General features: G+C 40.0%; 1 protein-coding gene across 1 annotated transcript; it reads left to right on the top strand.

Moving 5' to 3' along the window:
- Nucleotides 1-11,406: 11,406 nt before the first annotated feature.
- Nucleotides 11,407-12,360, top strand: OR52M1 (olfactory receptor family 52 subfamily M member 1). The gene has a single exon (XM_039847817.1). The coding sequence runs from the start codon at nucleotides 11,407-11,409 to the stop codon at nucleotides 12,358-12,360; it is 954 nt and encodes a 317-aa protein (XP_039703751.1).
- Nucleotides 12,361-16,875: the final 4,515 nt, after the last annotated feature.

Raw genomic sequence — 16,875 nt, 5'->3', positions numbered from 1 at the left:
GAATCTCCTCTCCCCTGGGCTGGGACCCAGGACTGGAGAGCCTGCAAATGAGGCCAGGACCGCTTCTCCTTCAGGGGAGCCTCTTCAGCCTAACTCTCCCTCCTGGTAATCCTCCACCACCCACGGTTGCGGGTCCAGTCCAGTTCGCAACTTTGCCTCTCTTACCAGCTTCCATGTGATTCCTTCTTTATATTATCAGACCTATGCGTTATGATCAGCTAGACTTCAGGAGATTCCTTATGTTGATTATTTTATAATTTGGTTGTACTTTCAATGCGGACCTGGGAGCAGGCGAACCCTGCTTTTACCTAGCCTGCCATCTTCCACCAAGATCAGGCCCTTAACTCTCATTTCAACCTCTTCAGTAGTCTTATTGGCCCCTATCTGTCTTTCCTATCACTCTCCTCTCTACTATTCAAGTGTCATTTTGAAAGTGAAAAATTGATTGTTCACTATCTAAATAACAAAATACCTTTTGTGAGTGCTCTTTTCATCTAGCTCTAAATTTAGTTTTCCAACCATTTCTGGGAAATCTCTTTCAATGCACATTATGATCTCCAAATAATTCTAGGAAATTATTATTCTCTCCATAGTGCAGACTAAAGTTAAAGAAATTGTTAAATCTTAGGCAAAATTTGAACAATGCAGAGATTTATATTTAGGATAGAAGAGTTAAGTCTGATTTTAAAGCTCCTTCCTACCCCCCCATCCCCGTTTATTGAGATATAATCAGCATATATTATGTACATTTAAGGTATACAGTGTGATGATTTGATACACATATGTATCATCAAGTGATTACTACAATAAGGTTAGTTAATACATCGAGGACCTTACATGATTACTATTTTCTTCTGGTAAGAACATTTACGATCTACTCTCAGCAGTTTTCAAGTATATGATAGAGTACTGTTAACTATAGTCACCATGCTGTACATTAGATTCCCAGAACTTAGTCATCTTATACCTGAAAGTTTGTGCCCTTTGACAAATATCTCATTTCCTCCAATCCCCAGCCCCTGGCAACCACCATTCGCCTATGGTGTTTCTATGAGTTTGACTTCTTAGATTCCACGTATAAGTGAGATCACATAGTATTTGTCTTTCCCTGACTTATTTCACTTAGCATAAAGCTCCCAAAGTATCTATGTTATCACAAATGGAAGAATGTTTTTATGACTGAATATTCCATTGTGTATATATACTACATTTTCTTTATCAGTTGAAGGGCACTTAGGTAACTTCTATGTCTTCTTGGTTGTTGTGAATAATGATTGAATAAATGTGAGAGTGCAGATCTCTTCATATAATGATTACATTTCCTTTATATAATCAGAAGTACAATTGCTGGTTCATATGGTATTTTTTTTTAATTTTTAAGAAACCTCCATACTGTTTTCCATAGTATTGTTTCAATATTGCACAAGGATTCTCTTTTCTCCACATCCTTGCCAACATTTATCTCCTTTCTTTTTTGATAATAGTCATCCTAACAGGTGTATGGTTTTAATTTGCATTTCCCCAATAGTGATGTTGAGCATCTTTTCATATACTCATTGGCCATTTGTATGTCTTCTTGGGAAAAATGTGTTCAGTTCATCTGCACATTTTAAATCAGAATTTTTTTTTCCTCCAGTGGAGTACAATCGTGTATAACTGAGGTGCACAAAAAATTGAGTCAGTCGGGGGAATCTGCATGCAAAATGTCCCCAGTAGCTCATGCAGTCTACAATGCATTTAGCACAATCTGCATTTTTTTTGATGTTCTCAGAGAGTCCCAGCTGCTCTTCTCCCAGCCACTCCCTGCCTTTCAGTTGTTCAGCACTTCTCAGAATTAACGATGGGATGAGAAAGAAGCGGTTTTCTTTGGCAGCCTCCCACACAGCTGGGGTAGCCAGGCACTCACATGCTCTCATTTTCTGTTGTGGGAGAGAGCATGTGCTTAGGTCTTTCTTGGCACTGAGCTGTATTGCTGTGGGGGAGGGGCGCATGAGTAAGGGGAAATCATTTCTCTTACCCTCTTCAATTCATTGTGTGCTACTACTTCTCTATTGGATGATGTCAGAGAAACACTAAAAAGGCAGGGCCCTGAAGGGTTTCATAAAGATGGAAATGATTTATATAGGAGCATGCTACTGGGGGGACTCAAGGAGGTGCCCACCATATTCATAAACAGGTCACTTCATTTCCTCTAGGATTGACTTTGGAACCACCTGAGGAACTGCCAGAACCAATTGCCATGTGGACAGTGCCCTATGAACAACTTTTGAGTGAACAACAAAAAGCTGCTTGGTTTACGGATGGCAGTTCCAAGATGAATGGACATTTCATTTGGAAAACTGCCACATCAAGACCAGCAGGTAGAAAGACTGAAGAAGGTAAAATAAATGGACTCACTAGGCTGAATTGTGTACTGTTTTCCTAGCAGTGATGGAGGATTTGAGCATTGGTAAAAGCCCCTATGTTTGGGTTTTTGCCAACTCATGGGCTGTAGCCAGGGGTCCAGCTGTATGATCCAGCAGATGGCCAGTGGAAAACTAGAATGTTAAAGAAATGCCTGTAATGGGCATGGCCCTATGGAAATCATTGGGAATTTAAGGGGTGCATTACAGTAGGATATATTGATGCCCAACATGCCACAGTGTGCTATGGAGAAACACAAACCACCTTTGTTTTTGTGGATGAAAGCCTATTAAACAAAATAGAGACAAACAATGGGCATCACATGGTGGATCCAAGTTCCCTTTGGGAACAGCCCACCCTGAGATGAGAAAGGCTGTGGGATGCCTAATGTCATACTCAGAATAGATTACATCTAGGTATAATTACCATTCATCTAACCCTAGTATGGGGAACTCAACATTTTTTGGATACAAAACATGTATATTAATTGTACTCAGGCCATTAGTATATAACATATATCACCATATATGGTAAACACTGGCACACAAGACAGAAAAGGGGAGGTGATGTAGGTTCTTTGGGAGGGCTGACAAATGACAGATTGCTTTTTGTTCAACACTCAATTCTCAGGTGAGAAACTCATAAGCTGTGCTTCCTTCTTGTCACTTCTCCCCGGGTCTGTGTCTGCATCAGAGTAATCTTCAGGATTCTAATGTATTCTAATTTTCCTATGCAGGATGTATACCAAGATACTAAATCAATATGAACTAGGAAAGAAATGTCAGAAGCCAGAGGCCTTAGATAGCTCAGGAAACCTCTCCAGTCTCAGAACTTGGATAGCAACAGGTCAGCCGTGTCTGGTCAGGATCAAAAATAGGTATCTTTAGTCAGCCCTTATGCCAGCCCTGAATACCTTTAAGGATGTGAGACCTCAAGCATGTTGACATTCTTGGGTTTCAATATTTTGTCATTAAAAAAGTGTTTGGAGTAGATTAGAGATGTAAGATCTAATTATCTGTTGTTCATATAATGGTATATCTTTCACTATCCCTTTACTAATACTAGTCAAAAGAAATCTGATGTAGTTATACTAACTGCAGACAAAGCAGAATTTAGAGCAAGGAAAATTATGAGGGATAAAGAGGGAAATTAAATAATGATAATGATCAACTCCTCAAGAAGGCAATCCTTAATGTATATACACTTTACAACAGCATTGAAATATATAAGGTTAGAAATGCAAGGAGAAATAGATGGATCTACAATTATAGTTGGAGATTTCAATATGCCTCTATTGGTAAGTGATAGATCCAGCAGGCAGAAAATAAGTGAGATCGTTGTTAATCAACTGGAACTGACATCTAAAGATTACATCATCTAATAGAATACATTTTTCAGGCTCACATATATGCTGGGCTCACATAAAACATACCTTACCAGGTTTAAAATAAATCATGCAGAATATGTTCTTGGGCTAAAATGGAATTAAATGGAAATAAATCAAGACAATACTTAGGAGATCAAACAATACACTTCTAGACACCACATCAGTCAAAGACACAGGTTGAATATTTTGAACTAAATGAAAATGAAAATATGTCAAAATTTGTGGGATGCTACGAAAGAAGTACTTAGAAGAAAATTGTAGAAAAAAGACCTAAAAAATAACCTAAGCTTCTACTTTGGAAAACTAGACGAAGAAAAGTGATGTAAGCCTAAAGCAAGGAGAAAAGAGCAGAAATCAATAAAATTGAAACAGAAGTCAATAGAGAAAGTCAATAAGATTAAATGCTAATTCTTTTAAAACAATGAAATATTGAACCTCTAGCCAGGTTAAAAAAGAAAAGATACAAATTAATAATATGAGAAATGAAAGAGGAACCATTACTACTGATTCCACAGATATTAGGATAATAGAGTATTTTGAATAACTATGTTCATACATTTGATAACTTAGATAAAATGGGCCAATTCCTTGAGAGAGAATCTACCAAACTCAAACAAGGAGAAATAAATGAATATACTTATCTATTAATGAGTTAATAATTAATAACCTTCCAAAACAAGTCACCTGGCCCAGAGGAGGTTTACTCATAAACAGATGAAAAAATCTTCGGCAAAATATTAGCAAACCAAATTCAACAGTGCATAAGAACATGCACTGCAACAAAGAGAGATTTATTCTAAGTATGCGCAGCTGACTCAACATTTGAAAAAGACTGCTGTAGTTTATCACATCAACAGGCTAAAGTCATGATATCAATAGATGTAGAGAAAGCATCCAACATGTATTCATAATACTCTTAGCAAACTAGAAATGAAAAATGTAGAATTCAAACCTAGAGTATATGAACCTTAAACTTTTGCTTTTTACCATTTCTTATGTAAATCTCGGGAAATTAGTTAGCCTTTCTGTGCCTTAGATTTTTGTTCAGAGGAGTGAGATTGTAAGAGTTCATTTCTCATAGGGTTGTTTTGGTAAAAAGGAAGGAGAAAGGGGGTTTGGGAGATGATAGCCAGAGAAATGAAAGAATAGCAGTGCAAGGCAGTGAGAGGATGAGAAGAGAGGAGCACTTCGTGATGTTAGAATAGCGATTTAGTCAATGATTAAGAATTAGAAGGATTAACATTTTTAAATTTATTAGGATTATAACCCAACACTGGTCAAATCATTCTGACATCTGGATTAACTGAGATATCCAAGTGGAATCTAGTCAAATCTCAGTGTCTATGAGGGTGCATATCTGAAGGAGATTCTCTAATTTAGTTATACACCCAGTTGCTTCAGGCTCTAACAAATCTTTCATGTGCTATAAAACACAGAAAAGAGTGGACTATCAATGGCCCTGTGTAAGGCAGATATAGGGAGGCTTTGGATTGTGTGGTTTGAGGCTCAGAAAGTATATTGTTGGGATGAGGGATATACAAGGAGTTCGGGATAGAATAAAGGATGTAGGAGAAAGCTCACAGAAGGAGTGAAACTCAGCATGGGTATCAAGGATAAAATGAGGATAAGGAAAAATCAGGTTTAGGAATAAGTTGGTAAAGGACATGTGTCTAGTAAGTGACAGTATTGACAGATGTGGGCTCATGTCTATGCTCTTATCCCTAGTAGTATACCACTTTCCTCAGAAATAAGCAGGAGCTGAAGCTTGGTCCCAGACTCCCAATCCTGGCTTTTCCACTTATAAGCTGAGAATATTTTTGTAAAATGCTTTACCTATATTGAGCATCAGTATTCCCATTCATGGATGAGAAAGTTAATTATCTTCAGACTTCAGAGATGACGTATTCATATCACTCAAATGGTATTTATTTCCACTGCTCAGCAATTGAGCACCTGACCTAACAAGCTTAGAGTTCTGTTTTTTTTCTAGAATTGCACATGAACAATGGCTTAATTCAAAGCAAGACTAACCCAACTCACTGATAAGGTTATAAAACCAGAAATTCAATATTCAATTTATAAACAGATACTGAATTGCTTTGGGTTCCTGGTATCATATTGACCCGAGCAGTATGTTCTTTTCACCTTGGTTGACCTACATGGGAAGCCAAATTGTAAGATAGGTATTGACTGGATGAAGATATAGAGGTGAGTAGGCACATTCAAATGAAGGATTAAAATATTTAATAAGCTTGAGGTTTTCCTTTGTGTTGTGGAGCTTGATCTGTCACTGGTATCTCACCCTCGGGCCAGGACGCCCCCTCCTGGACAGTGTTAGGATGAGGACGGACCATGTTTGCTTCTGATTCATCTCTGCTTCCAAGGCTGAATGGGTATCCGATATTAAATTAATATCGATTTAAAATATCCTATGGGGAAGTTAATGCTTTAATGTTCCTCTGCACATATCATATGAATACCTCATCCTCAGTTGAAAAAAGTTGTCTTGACTGTGGTCCGCTAAAGTCAAATTATTAAAGTGAGAGGCTTTACTACATGAACCTTTAACAATATAATTCAATTAAAATGCATTGATCTATTGAATATTTATAATTTCTCAATATCATGAAAGACATCCAGGTACAGAAAACCTAAATCACCAATTAAATTCTAAGTTTAAAGGCAGCATTCAATTGGAAAAGGTGATTACTGAACCAAGTTTCAAAAGCTAGATAAGAAATTTGTATGGGATGGCATTCCTACTTTACTTAGCTGAGGGTATAACATATGTACAGGCACAGAACTAACCCTGTGTATTGCAGCAACTATGAGCAGTTTTACATAAGATGTAAACTTTAAGGTTGGAGTGTAGGTAGAAAGCCTCTAGAACTTTCCAGCTTCTCCTGAGGTGCAAGAGAAATAGGATCCTCTGAAAGGGGAGTAGGGGTGAAAATGAGATCCTTTCTATACTGATTCTATTTTATTAGCCTCTGTCCCAACCATATTGGCTTGTCTGAAGGAGACAATTAGGACGTGTCTCCCAGGCTTATGAGAGCCAACCCCTCCCAATGACACAAAAACAGCAGCAGTCATGGTGATAACAATGCTGTTTACTAAGTACCTAGCATGTTTTTCTTCTTACTGGTCCCTTTACATACAGTATCTCAATTATAAAATCTACCCAGAAATAGGTATTATTCCTACTTTATGCTTGAAGAAATGAAGATGAGCTTGTTCAAGGTCACACAGTGGGTATATAACTGGCTTGCAAACTCAAGCCTTTGGAGCTTCAAAGGCCATGTTGTGCCGTGAACCAACATAATGAACATCCTGTTAGAATATACCAAGAGAAACTGCTCTCTCAGTTTGGCTTCTTTCTGCAGAATGAAATGTTAGGTTGGGAGTGCAAGGTTCTGAAAGATATAAAGGAGATATGCTGCTCCACTCACAAGTCCATGAGGTCCTTCCCTCACAATGTAAACCTGAGTTGGGAAAAGTCTGCAGTATCTAGATTTTAGGAAATAGCCATTGGTTTGTCTTAATGTTAGTTCAGGACTCGACCATCACCTTCAAGTGCTGTAAGGATATTAAACTTCGTTAGAGATTTACAGCCAGGCTGAGCTCTAATTCCAAAGAGAGTCTTTGTCCCTCCTCTAGAATGGGCTTTCTGATTCCTACTGGTGTCCTCAGAATAGCTGCAGACTCTGGGGAGACCAGATGACAAGTAAGAGCAAGATTTGAACCCAAGGGATCATGACTCAATTAAGTCTGTCCTCCTGAGTTCTCTCTGGAACAACCCTGACATACTGGGATAGCTATGCTTAAATTTAGATTCTGTGTCCATTCTTCTGGGACAAAACCTGCTATTTTCCTTCTCCACTGAGGAAAATGAGTAGGTTGTTAGTCCAGGTAGAATTCCCACGACCCCTGAAGAGAATGCTTATAAGTGCCAGGACTCAGAGGCGTTTGCAGAGCCCCAGGCTCTTGCTCTTGGACACTATCCAGCCCAGGTAAGAGCATCTTATAAAGAAGAATCTATGGAAAAAAACACACAAAAAAACAGGTCATCAGGAAGAGTTCTCAGCCTATAAGGACGAACAGACTTGGGACCCTTGGGCATCCCACTTTAGATCATGCTCCTGTATAAGTCTGAGATAGGACTCAGAGGGAAAGAATTCTCTTGGAAGGGAACTTAGAAAAGGTGGAGTCCACACAGAGCCACACACAAGGACGTTGAAGAGGTCCTTAGTTCTCTAATGCCAATATAAGACCATCCAAAACATCTCCAAATGCCTTAAAGAGGCACAATATTTTATTCTCATTCAACATAGACAGGCACTATGCTAGTACAGAGATTACACTAGAGAACAAGATAGGCATGCTCTCTAGTCCTATGGAACTTAACATTGTTTGGGGAAACATGCATATAAGCAAGCAATTCGGAGTACGATGTGTGCAGTCCAAAGACAGGCACTGAACACAGACTAAGGGCTGGAGCAGGCTTTTTAAAAGTGAAATCTAAGCTGTGGTAAGATGCATATGTAAAAATTGCTTGGAGAAGAAAGATGAGATTATGCCATTCTGACACCAGCAAAGAACATGAAGCTGGTTCTTGTTGAAAGGTAGTGAGCAGGGTGAGGAATGGCAAAAGCTGTGTTAGATACTGGTAAATGTATATGAGTAGAGCTCTGGTGGGAGGTTGGCCTGCTGTGATTCCTTATACTCTCACGGCACCCCTGAAGAGGTGCAGTAACCTCCTTCTGTGACTCAGTAGTGACGGGACTCAAATGGCATCAGGATGGAAGATAGACTGCTGAAACAGTTTAAGGTATGAGGGCTTCTGACTAGGGAGGCATAAGTTAAGGAGTGTTAGACTCTTAAGGAAAGAATGGTGGTGGGGGGCGGTGGTCACCAATTCTTAGCCTACCCCCATCTAGCAGCTGAAGTTTATCTCAGTAGTAGGTACCCTTTTCAGTTTCTTGAAGATGGCTAGAAATAGGAAGAGATGAAATGGAGATGAAACATGTTAAGCATGGGGAAAAGAGTGAGCAAGAAGGAATAAAAATCAAATCCATTTTCTCTAGGGTTAGAGGCCAGTTCAGAGGACTGAGGATATTTGGTTTGGATCTAATAAGGTCTGTGATGTAATAGAGGCTGAGGCTTGCTTACTTTCAAGAAAAGTCAGTTCTCCTCATGCCATAATTCACTAAGTATACATTTTAGCCTCATATGTAATTTGGGCTGTGAGATCCTCTTATGACATGACTTCTCTGCCCAAATGTAGAAGGAAACCACTGCCCCGGGGTATAACTCAGTAGTGATAGGACTCAAATGGCATCAGAAGGGAAGACAGATTGTTAAAATATCTTCCTCATTAACACAGGAGGAGAATATCTTCTATAAGGGGGACAAGCATGGGAACAAAAGACACTCACTTGGAAGGCCTGCTGATTTTCCCATTCAAGGACTCTTTCCTGGAGTAAAACATTCTCCACATGATTACACCTTTGCTTAATATAACATCAAGTTACAAAGCCAGTTGATTAGATGTAGGGGTGAAGTAGGCAAATCTCCTTTTGTTGTAAGTCTAGAAATTGGGATAAAGGTTGCTTAGCCCTGACCACCATGAGATTATAACTCTTCTGCTTTTAAAACTAGTTGCGAAGGTTTGTGTCCTGCTGAGGAAGCAGACTACTTTTCAAGAGACAATACGGGGTGAAGATTGTATACCATGGGTTCTGGTTTGATGCAATCAACGAACAAGTGGCATGGTCAAGGGAGCAATTGGAGAGACTTTCTGCAGAGGTCTGGGTAGGGTGAAGAAAACAGGCAAGGGATGCTGGAGCACAGTGAGCAGCATCACCTAACTCAGCCTGACCAGATAAGGGAAAATGCAGTTGCCAGAACACAGGATGAGGTTACTTTTCAGGAGCTATAGCTTTGGCAGAAAACCACAGCATTGCCAAATGTGCCTGGCAGGAAGGGAACTGGGGGATAAATTCCTGATCTCTTCTGTTGGTGCCTCACATTGACTGAGCCCACATAGAAACCAGAGAAGGAAATCTAGGTAATGCAGCCCATCACCTTCTAGCGACACAGGACAGGGATCTGGAGGGACAGATGGAGAGTAGCCAGCAGACAGGTTAAGGAAACCAAGACAGGTTCCTCTCAGCTAAGCCCCTCACCTGGTCACTTCAATCACAGGCTAGCTCCTGTGTACTCCTTTCCATCCGAGCCCCACTCACTCAGTCTTTTTGTCTTCCCTTTTTACTGCTACTGCTAACATTATCTCTATTTCCATTTGTAGTGAGTGATCTATGAGAACCTTGAGATGGAGAGAAAAACCAGCTCATGAAGAATTCTGTGAGACAAAGTAACTACAACAGGCTTATACAGGTTGTTATCCACCCCACGCCATGGCTCCTTGCAGAGAGATATTCCAGAATTCTCAGAAGTTTATTGAATGTATTTTTGATTTTACACATTATTCTCAACAACTGACTAAAAAGAGCTAATGCTTAGAGTTACTGTTAGATGCTGCATTCTCTAATCCTCATGACTTTAGGTTTAGATGTGTTGTGAAATGGGGTCAGGTGTATTTAACTAATGGGATAAAGTAACCTGCCTAAGCTCCATTTGCCAAGATATGAAGCCCAATCCAGAAAATTCTAAAGCCCAAACTGACAACTCCATCATATTAAACCCAACTAGGCTCTTCTCTTCCTTGGCATTCTGCTGTGATCCCTCAGACCCTGAAAAAAAAACAAAACAATTTCCATGTGTTTTCTCTAAATACACATCTTTCTTTCAGACAGTTGCTCTGGACTCTAAGGGCATTTCTTCTTTGGCCAAGTTTTTGTCATCTAAGCTTCACGCCTCTTGGCATTGAACCTCCTTCCTGGGGATAACCCTCTCTGCTTTTGGGATCTTATCGTCATATTCAGCCTCCATGCTGGGAGAAGGCCTCGCAAAGATCTGCCTTTGGACAGACACACAAACTGAGCTCCAGTAAGCAGCTTTCACCTTTTAGGAATCACTGTTTCCAGCCTCTGGAAGTTCTTCACCAGCTCACATCTCTGCCTTGTGATTTTGACAGGCGGACTAAACATCTCAGCTTAACTAATAGCTAATGCTGGCCCCAAGCATAAGCTTTGACTTACCATAGGGTCTAGATAGTCCCAGGAGTCTGTCATTGTCTCTCTGAATATCAATATGTCTCTTCTTTCAAGGGGTCCTCACTTTGAAATCTAATGATTCTGGGAGATAACTCATAGTCTACTTGAAGAGTTAAAAGATTAACTAGGTACTTGTCTGCCTTAGGTCATTTCATTTAATGATACAAGAATATTATTCTTTGAGAGCCATATTGCAAAAAATATTCATACATTCACTTATTCAGATATATATATTTCTGCTTGTGCTTGGTAATTTTTCATGGGTATTATAACAGTAATAACATGACACATACTATGACATTTTACAGTTTTTTCTACAAAAGAAGGTTATAGAATCTTATCAATGATCCTATTCTTTATTATAGGATCTAAGAATAAGATATTGTCTTATTTCTAGAAGAATTTTGGGGAACAAGTTAGAAGATTCATTTATAAATAGCCATGCTCACTTTTCATAATGTTTGTTTGGTGCCCAGCTCTTTCCAGCTTACCGGCATCCCAGGGCTTGAGTCCCTGCATATCTGGCTCTCTATCCCCTTTGGCTCCATGTACCTGGTGGCCGTGGTGGGGAATATCACTATTCTGGCTGTGGTAAGGGTGGAACGTAGCCTGCACCAGCCCATGTACTTCTTTCTGTGCATGTTGGCTATCATTGACTTGGTTCTGTCTACTTCCACTATGCCCAAACTTCTGGGAATTTTCTGGTTTGGTGCTGGTGACATTGGCCTGGATGCCTGCTTGGCCCAAATGTTTCTCATCCACTGCTTTGCCACGGTTGAGTCAGGCATTTTCCTTGCCATGGCTTTTGACCGCTATGTAGCCATCTGTGACCCATTATACCATACCACTGTGCTCACTCATACTATGGTAGGAAGTTTGGGGCTGGCTGCCCTCCTCCGGGGTATACTCTACATTGGACCTCTGCCTCTGATGATTCGCTTGCGGCTTCCTTTTTACAAAGCCCGTGTCATCTCACACTCCTACTGTGAGCATATGGCTGTGGTCACTTTGGCATGTGGTGATAGCAGGATCAATAATGTCTATGGGCTGAGCATTGGCTTTCTGGTGCTGATCCTGGACTCGATGGCCATTGCTGCTTCTTATGTGATGATTTTCAGGGCTGTGATGGGCCTGGCAACCCCTGAGGCTAGGCTTAAAACCCTGGGGACATGTGGTTCTCACATCTGTGCAATTTTGATCTTTTATGTTCCCATTGCTGTTTCTTCTCTCATTCACCGATTTGGCCACCAAGTGCCTCCTCCAATCCACACTCTGTTGGCCAATTTCTACCTTCTCATTCCTCCAATCCTCAATCCTATCGTCTATGCTGTTCGTACCAAGCAGATCCGAGAGCGGTTTCTCCAAGTCCTGAAGATAGAAACTAAAATTAGATGACTCCTACTTTCTTCTCTCTCAAGCACATGGAGAATATGTTTAAATGTGGCAGACAACTTCCCAAATGGGAACTTCAAGAAGTCTGAGATGTTAGGCCCTGTGGTCTCCAACTTTAGAAATTCCAAAGGAATGCTACAACTCTAAATTCTAAGGGTAGAATGGCTACAGGATATTTGAGCCGTGGAAGGGAAAACAATGACAATATCAGTAACAGAAATAGCAGTTAATGTTTATTCAGCAATTATATGTCATGTAATTCTTACAAATATCTTGACATTTTATGAGGTAGGTGGTATTCAGATTTTACACATGAGGAAATCAAACAGAATACACCTGCGTACAAAGTTTTTTAAACTGCCAAAATCAAATGTTTTGAAGTTTATGTATTGTACTATGTAATACTTTCTACTCAGTTTTTTTGTGTATGCTTTAAGTAAATCCTAAAAAATTGGTATCATTTCATGAAAGTGGCCATAACTACAAGGAAAACATTTTCTGACATAGACCTTTAACAATTGATACTGCTAAAACTGCTTGTATTAATAAAGCGTGGAGTGTACTAGAAAAAGACTGATGTGTATGCCTGGCTGGTGTGGGGCATACCACTCGTGAAAGAGAACATGGCCTGGAAAAGATATCAGCTCCATGTAGGGAAATGAGGCAAAATGACCACATCTCAACACTGCTCTTGTTGTATTTTCCCCTGTAGACCTGCTCCCATCAAGTAGCCTGAAACATGTGACGGCTCCATTGAAAGAAAGACCTTATCTTTCCCTCAGAAGCTCTCCTTAACCCCTGGGTCCATCTGTAGGATCCTTAATCATAATGTGCTCTTTCTTGAATCACAATAAGGTAAAGTTATTACTTCTAACATTTATAGGAACATTGACTTTACCTTCCAGGTAAAAAATAGATAACATATGTAAGGCACTTAGCTAGTTACCTGCTGTTGACTGAAAATTACTAACGTGAGTCTCACAACCACAATGTAAGGGCAGAAATTACTATCCCTCCATTGCAAATGAGTAAATTCATGTTCCCAGAAATGGTAAAAAAAAAAAAATCACCCAAGATCAGTTTACTAGAAGTAAACATTGAGAAGTAAGCATTTTTTGAGTCTTTCTGATCCTCATTTTCCTGAACTGTGAGGAGCTGAAAGTCTTCTTTCCCCAAGACCTGAATGGTTGTGCATTTAACATTTCCAGCACAGCAGACATTAGCTGTAGTGTTTATTCCCAGAATGGGGAGCACACAGATCAAAGCAGTGTTCCCTTCCCAGAGGAATGACAAAGGTTAGAGCTGGAGTCAATAAAAGTCTAATGACAAACTCTATAACCTCATAAACTAAACAGGCAAGAATACGTTGAGTCTACTGGGCTTCAGGTATACCACAAACCACCACTAGGCATGCTCTAAAGGGAAGTAAAGTACAAAGGAAAGACCACTACATAACCAGGAAGAGTGACTTTTGGTTCTGCTTTGGCTAGTCCAATTAATTGCCCCACTACTGGGTAATCTAGAATGAGTAATTATTTAGGCTTCCAATTATATTCATATTTCTTCCAATTCCTCTAACTTCTATCTCATCACTCCATGGTGTTCAGCTTTCCTGAACCTTTGAGTTTGTAGGAGTCAAATATTCTTATGAATGGGAAAGCAATCATAAGCAAAGTCTTGTTTTACCCATGTACACCATGGCTGGGGACTTGGTAAAGATGTTCATAGTTAGCTCTAAAAGATGTTCACCGGCTCTCAACTACCTTTGTGGAACATGACAGAAAGGGAGAGGGCCAAGGACCCAGAACTACCCCTGATGTTAATATATCATACAACTACCCCCTTAAAAATATTAGAGAAGTTAGAAACCTTATTCTCCTTCAGTGAAGAACATTTAGATTTTCTAAGAATACTCAAGGGAGTTAAACTCGGACCCAGTTTATGGCATTCTTCCTTTGGAACTCAGCCTAGCACATTAATTTGACTTTATTTTCTGAAGAATGCAGTCTTTCAGATTGGCTGTGGGATACCATAGTCTCTCAATTTTAATATCTTATGTATTTTAATATAACTATTGTGAAATCTGGATGCAGCCAAGAGGCATTAAATTGGCTACCTAACCAGAAAAGGCTGAGTTTACAGAACATACAAGAAATCATGGAAGTTGTTGTGTCAACCTTAAATGTGCCTCTCAGATCTCCCATGATAGGGTGTGTGATTGACTGAGCTTCACCTGCTGATCTAAAATCACTATGTCCTGCTGAAGCCACACTTTTCACAGACTGCTGCTGGCCAATGACTGGGTATTTTAGGGATATAGGGTAGGCCCATTCCTGTGAAACAGAACACTTCTGACAGGCAACTATGGCTCCAGGACTCATTAGCCTTACTGAAGCCTAAAGTCTGAGATCTCCCTTCTTTACCCTTCCTCAAGCCTTTATAGAGGTCTGACTGGCATTGCGATCCAATGGTTTGTCCAGCATCTGGCTCCCTCCACATGTCCCTCATAGGCATAATCTACAATAAATTTCACATATCTAATCTCATCTTCTTGTCTGCTTTTTGAAGAACCAAGAGTGGTCAGAGCAAGCAGAAGGTAAGATGAGGATTTGGGAGTGGCTCACTAACTGCCTAGTGGATGAAGATAATGCTATCCTACTTAATAGGTAGAGCATAGGTAGTTCCTCACACAAGGTGGTGGCTCAATTGCTAAAAAATTCACTGATGGTGAACTAAGAAAATGTCCCAGCAGAAGAAAATGCTGTTGCAGGTGTGATGCCTCAAGCATGTGAAAAACATGGGAGGAAAACCTACAAGGACAGTGGAATTTTTTTCTAAGTTGTAGTGATGCCCTGCAGAAGGATCATAAGATTTGAGGGCTATTGACAAGTGGTGAATGGTTAGATGTGAGAACCAGAGCATCTGTCAGGTAACTTACTAAAAATGCCCTTATTTCCTGCAATGATATACCACCGAGTAACAGGCTAAAATTAGAGACATAGAGCACCTGAGATGTGTGGATATTCAGCCAAAAAATGTCTGTTTTTCTAAGGTCAGGACTCTTGTTTGGAAACCCCATGATACTAAACCATAGCATGAGAATATCTAGCTGGTTGCCCTTGAGGATGTTGGCACTGCAGATGCCCCAAAGGCTTTGGGTTATCAGAGGTGACTCACTTTTCCCTAGTAAGAGTTAGCATTGGTGAGGTAAGAGGTAGATATATCTCAAGAGCTGCTCTCACCTCCTCTCCGGGATGCTAGGCTGATAACTAGGGTTAAAAGACAGCATACTCTCTTGCTGGGAATAGGCAAGAACTGATAGGGGAGGAAACTATATACCTAGAGTTTTCGGGATTAGCTAGCACATACTGACAGGAGATAAGAAGTACCCCTGGGATTGGATTCTGGGATAACTTGATTAGGGGAAATATATTAGAATGTTAAGACTAGATGGAAAAGTTTCTACTTGGGGGCATTTTCTTGAGATGTGGGATTACCTATGCAAAGACTGTAGGAGATAGCATAAACTCACTGCTAGGTTGGCGATTTTTTTTTTAGTTAAGTTTATTGGGGTAACACTGGTTAATACAATTATATAATTTTCAGGTGTACATTACAATTTGACATTTGTATATTCTGTGTGTTTAGCACTCAAAATCCATTTTCCTTCAGCTGTCATATATTTGATCCCCTTTACCTACTTCACCCTCTACCTACCCCCCTATATTTGACCCTCTTTACCCTGTCTACCTCCTTCCTCCTCCCACACCCTCTACCCTCTGGTATCCACTAGTCCATTGTCCATGTCCATGAGTCTGTTTGCCCTGTTCACTTGTTGCTTTTAGATTTATATCCTACATATAAGTGATATCATGTGATTTTCAACTTTTTCTGTCTGGCTTATTTCACTTAGCATGATTATCTCAAGGTCCATCCACGTTGTCACAAATGGCAGTATTTCATCTCTTCTTATCGCTGAGTAATATTCCATTGTATATATGTGCCACAGCTTCTTTAGCCAAACATCTATTGTAGGACACTTTGGTTGCGTCCATGTCTTGGCCACTGTGAATGATGCTACTGTGAACATCGGTGTGCAAATATCTTTTCGGATATGGGTTTTCAAGTCTTTGGGGTAAATACCCAGTAGAGGAATTGCTAGATCATATGGTAGATCAATTCTTAGTTTTTTGAGGAACCTCTATACTGTTTTCCATAGTGGCTGTACCAATTTACAGTCCCACCAGCAGTGTACGAGGGTTCCTTTTTCTCCGCATCTTCTCCAATATTTATTACTTGTCCTGTTGATTACAGCCATTCTAACAGGTGTGAGGTGGTATCTCATTGTGGTTTTGATTTGCATTTCTCTAATAGCTAGTGACGTTGAGCATCTTTAAAAATATTGGTTGGCCATTTGTATGTCCTCTAGGGAGAAGCGTCTGTTCAGGTCCTCTGCCCATTTTTGATTGCATCATTTGCTTTTCTGTTCATTATTGAGTTGTATGAGTTCTTTGTATG

This window comes from Pteropus medius, unplaced genomic scaffold (assembly GCF_902729225.1).
Source record: "Pteropus medius unplaced genomic scaffold, Ma_sr-lr_union100, whole genome shotgun sequence".
Taxonomy (NCBI): Eukaryota; Metazoa; Chordata; class Mammalia; order Chiroptera; family Pteropodidae; genus Pteropus; species Pteropus medius.
This window is presented reverse-complemented; position numbering and strand designations above follow the sequence as displayed.

Coding starts and splice junctions, on each gene's coding strand:
- OR52M1 (XM_039847817.1), top strand. CDS start 11,407: ATGCTCACTTTTCATAATGTTTGTTTGGTGCCCAGCTCTTTCCAGCTT.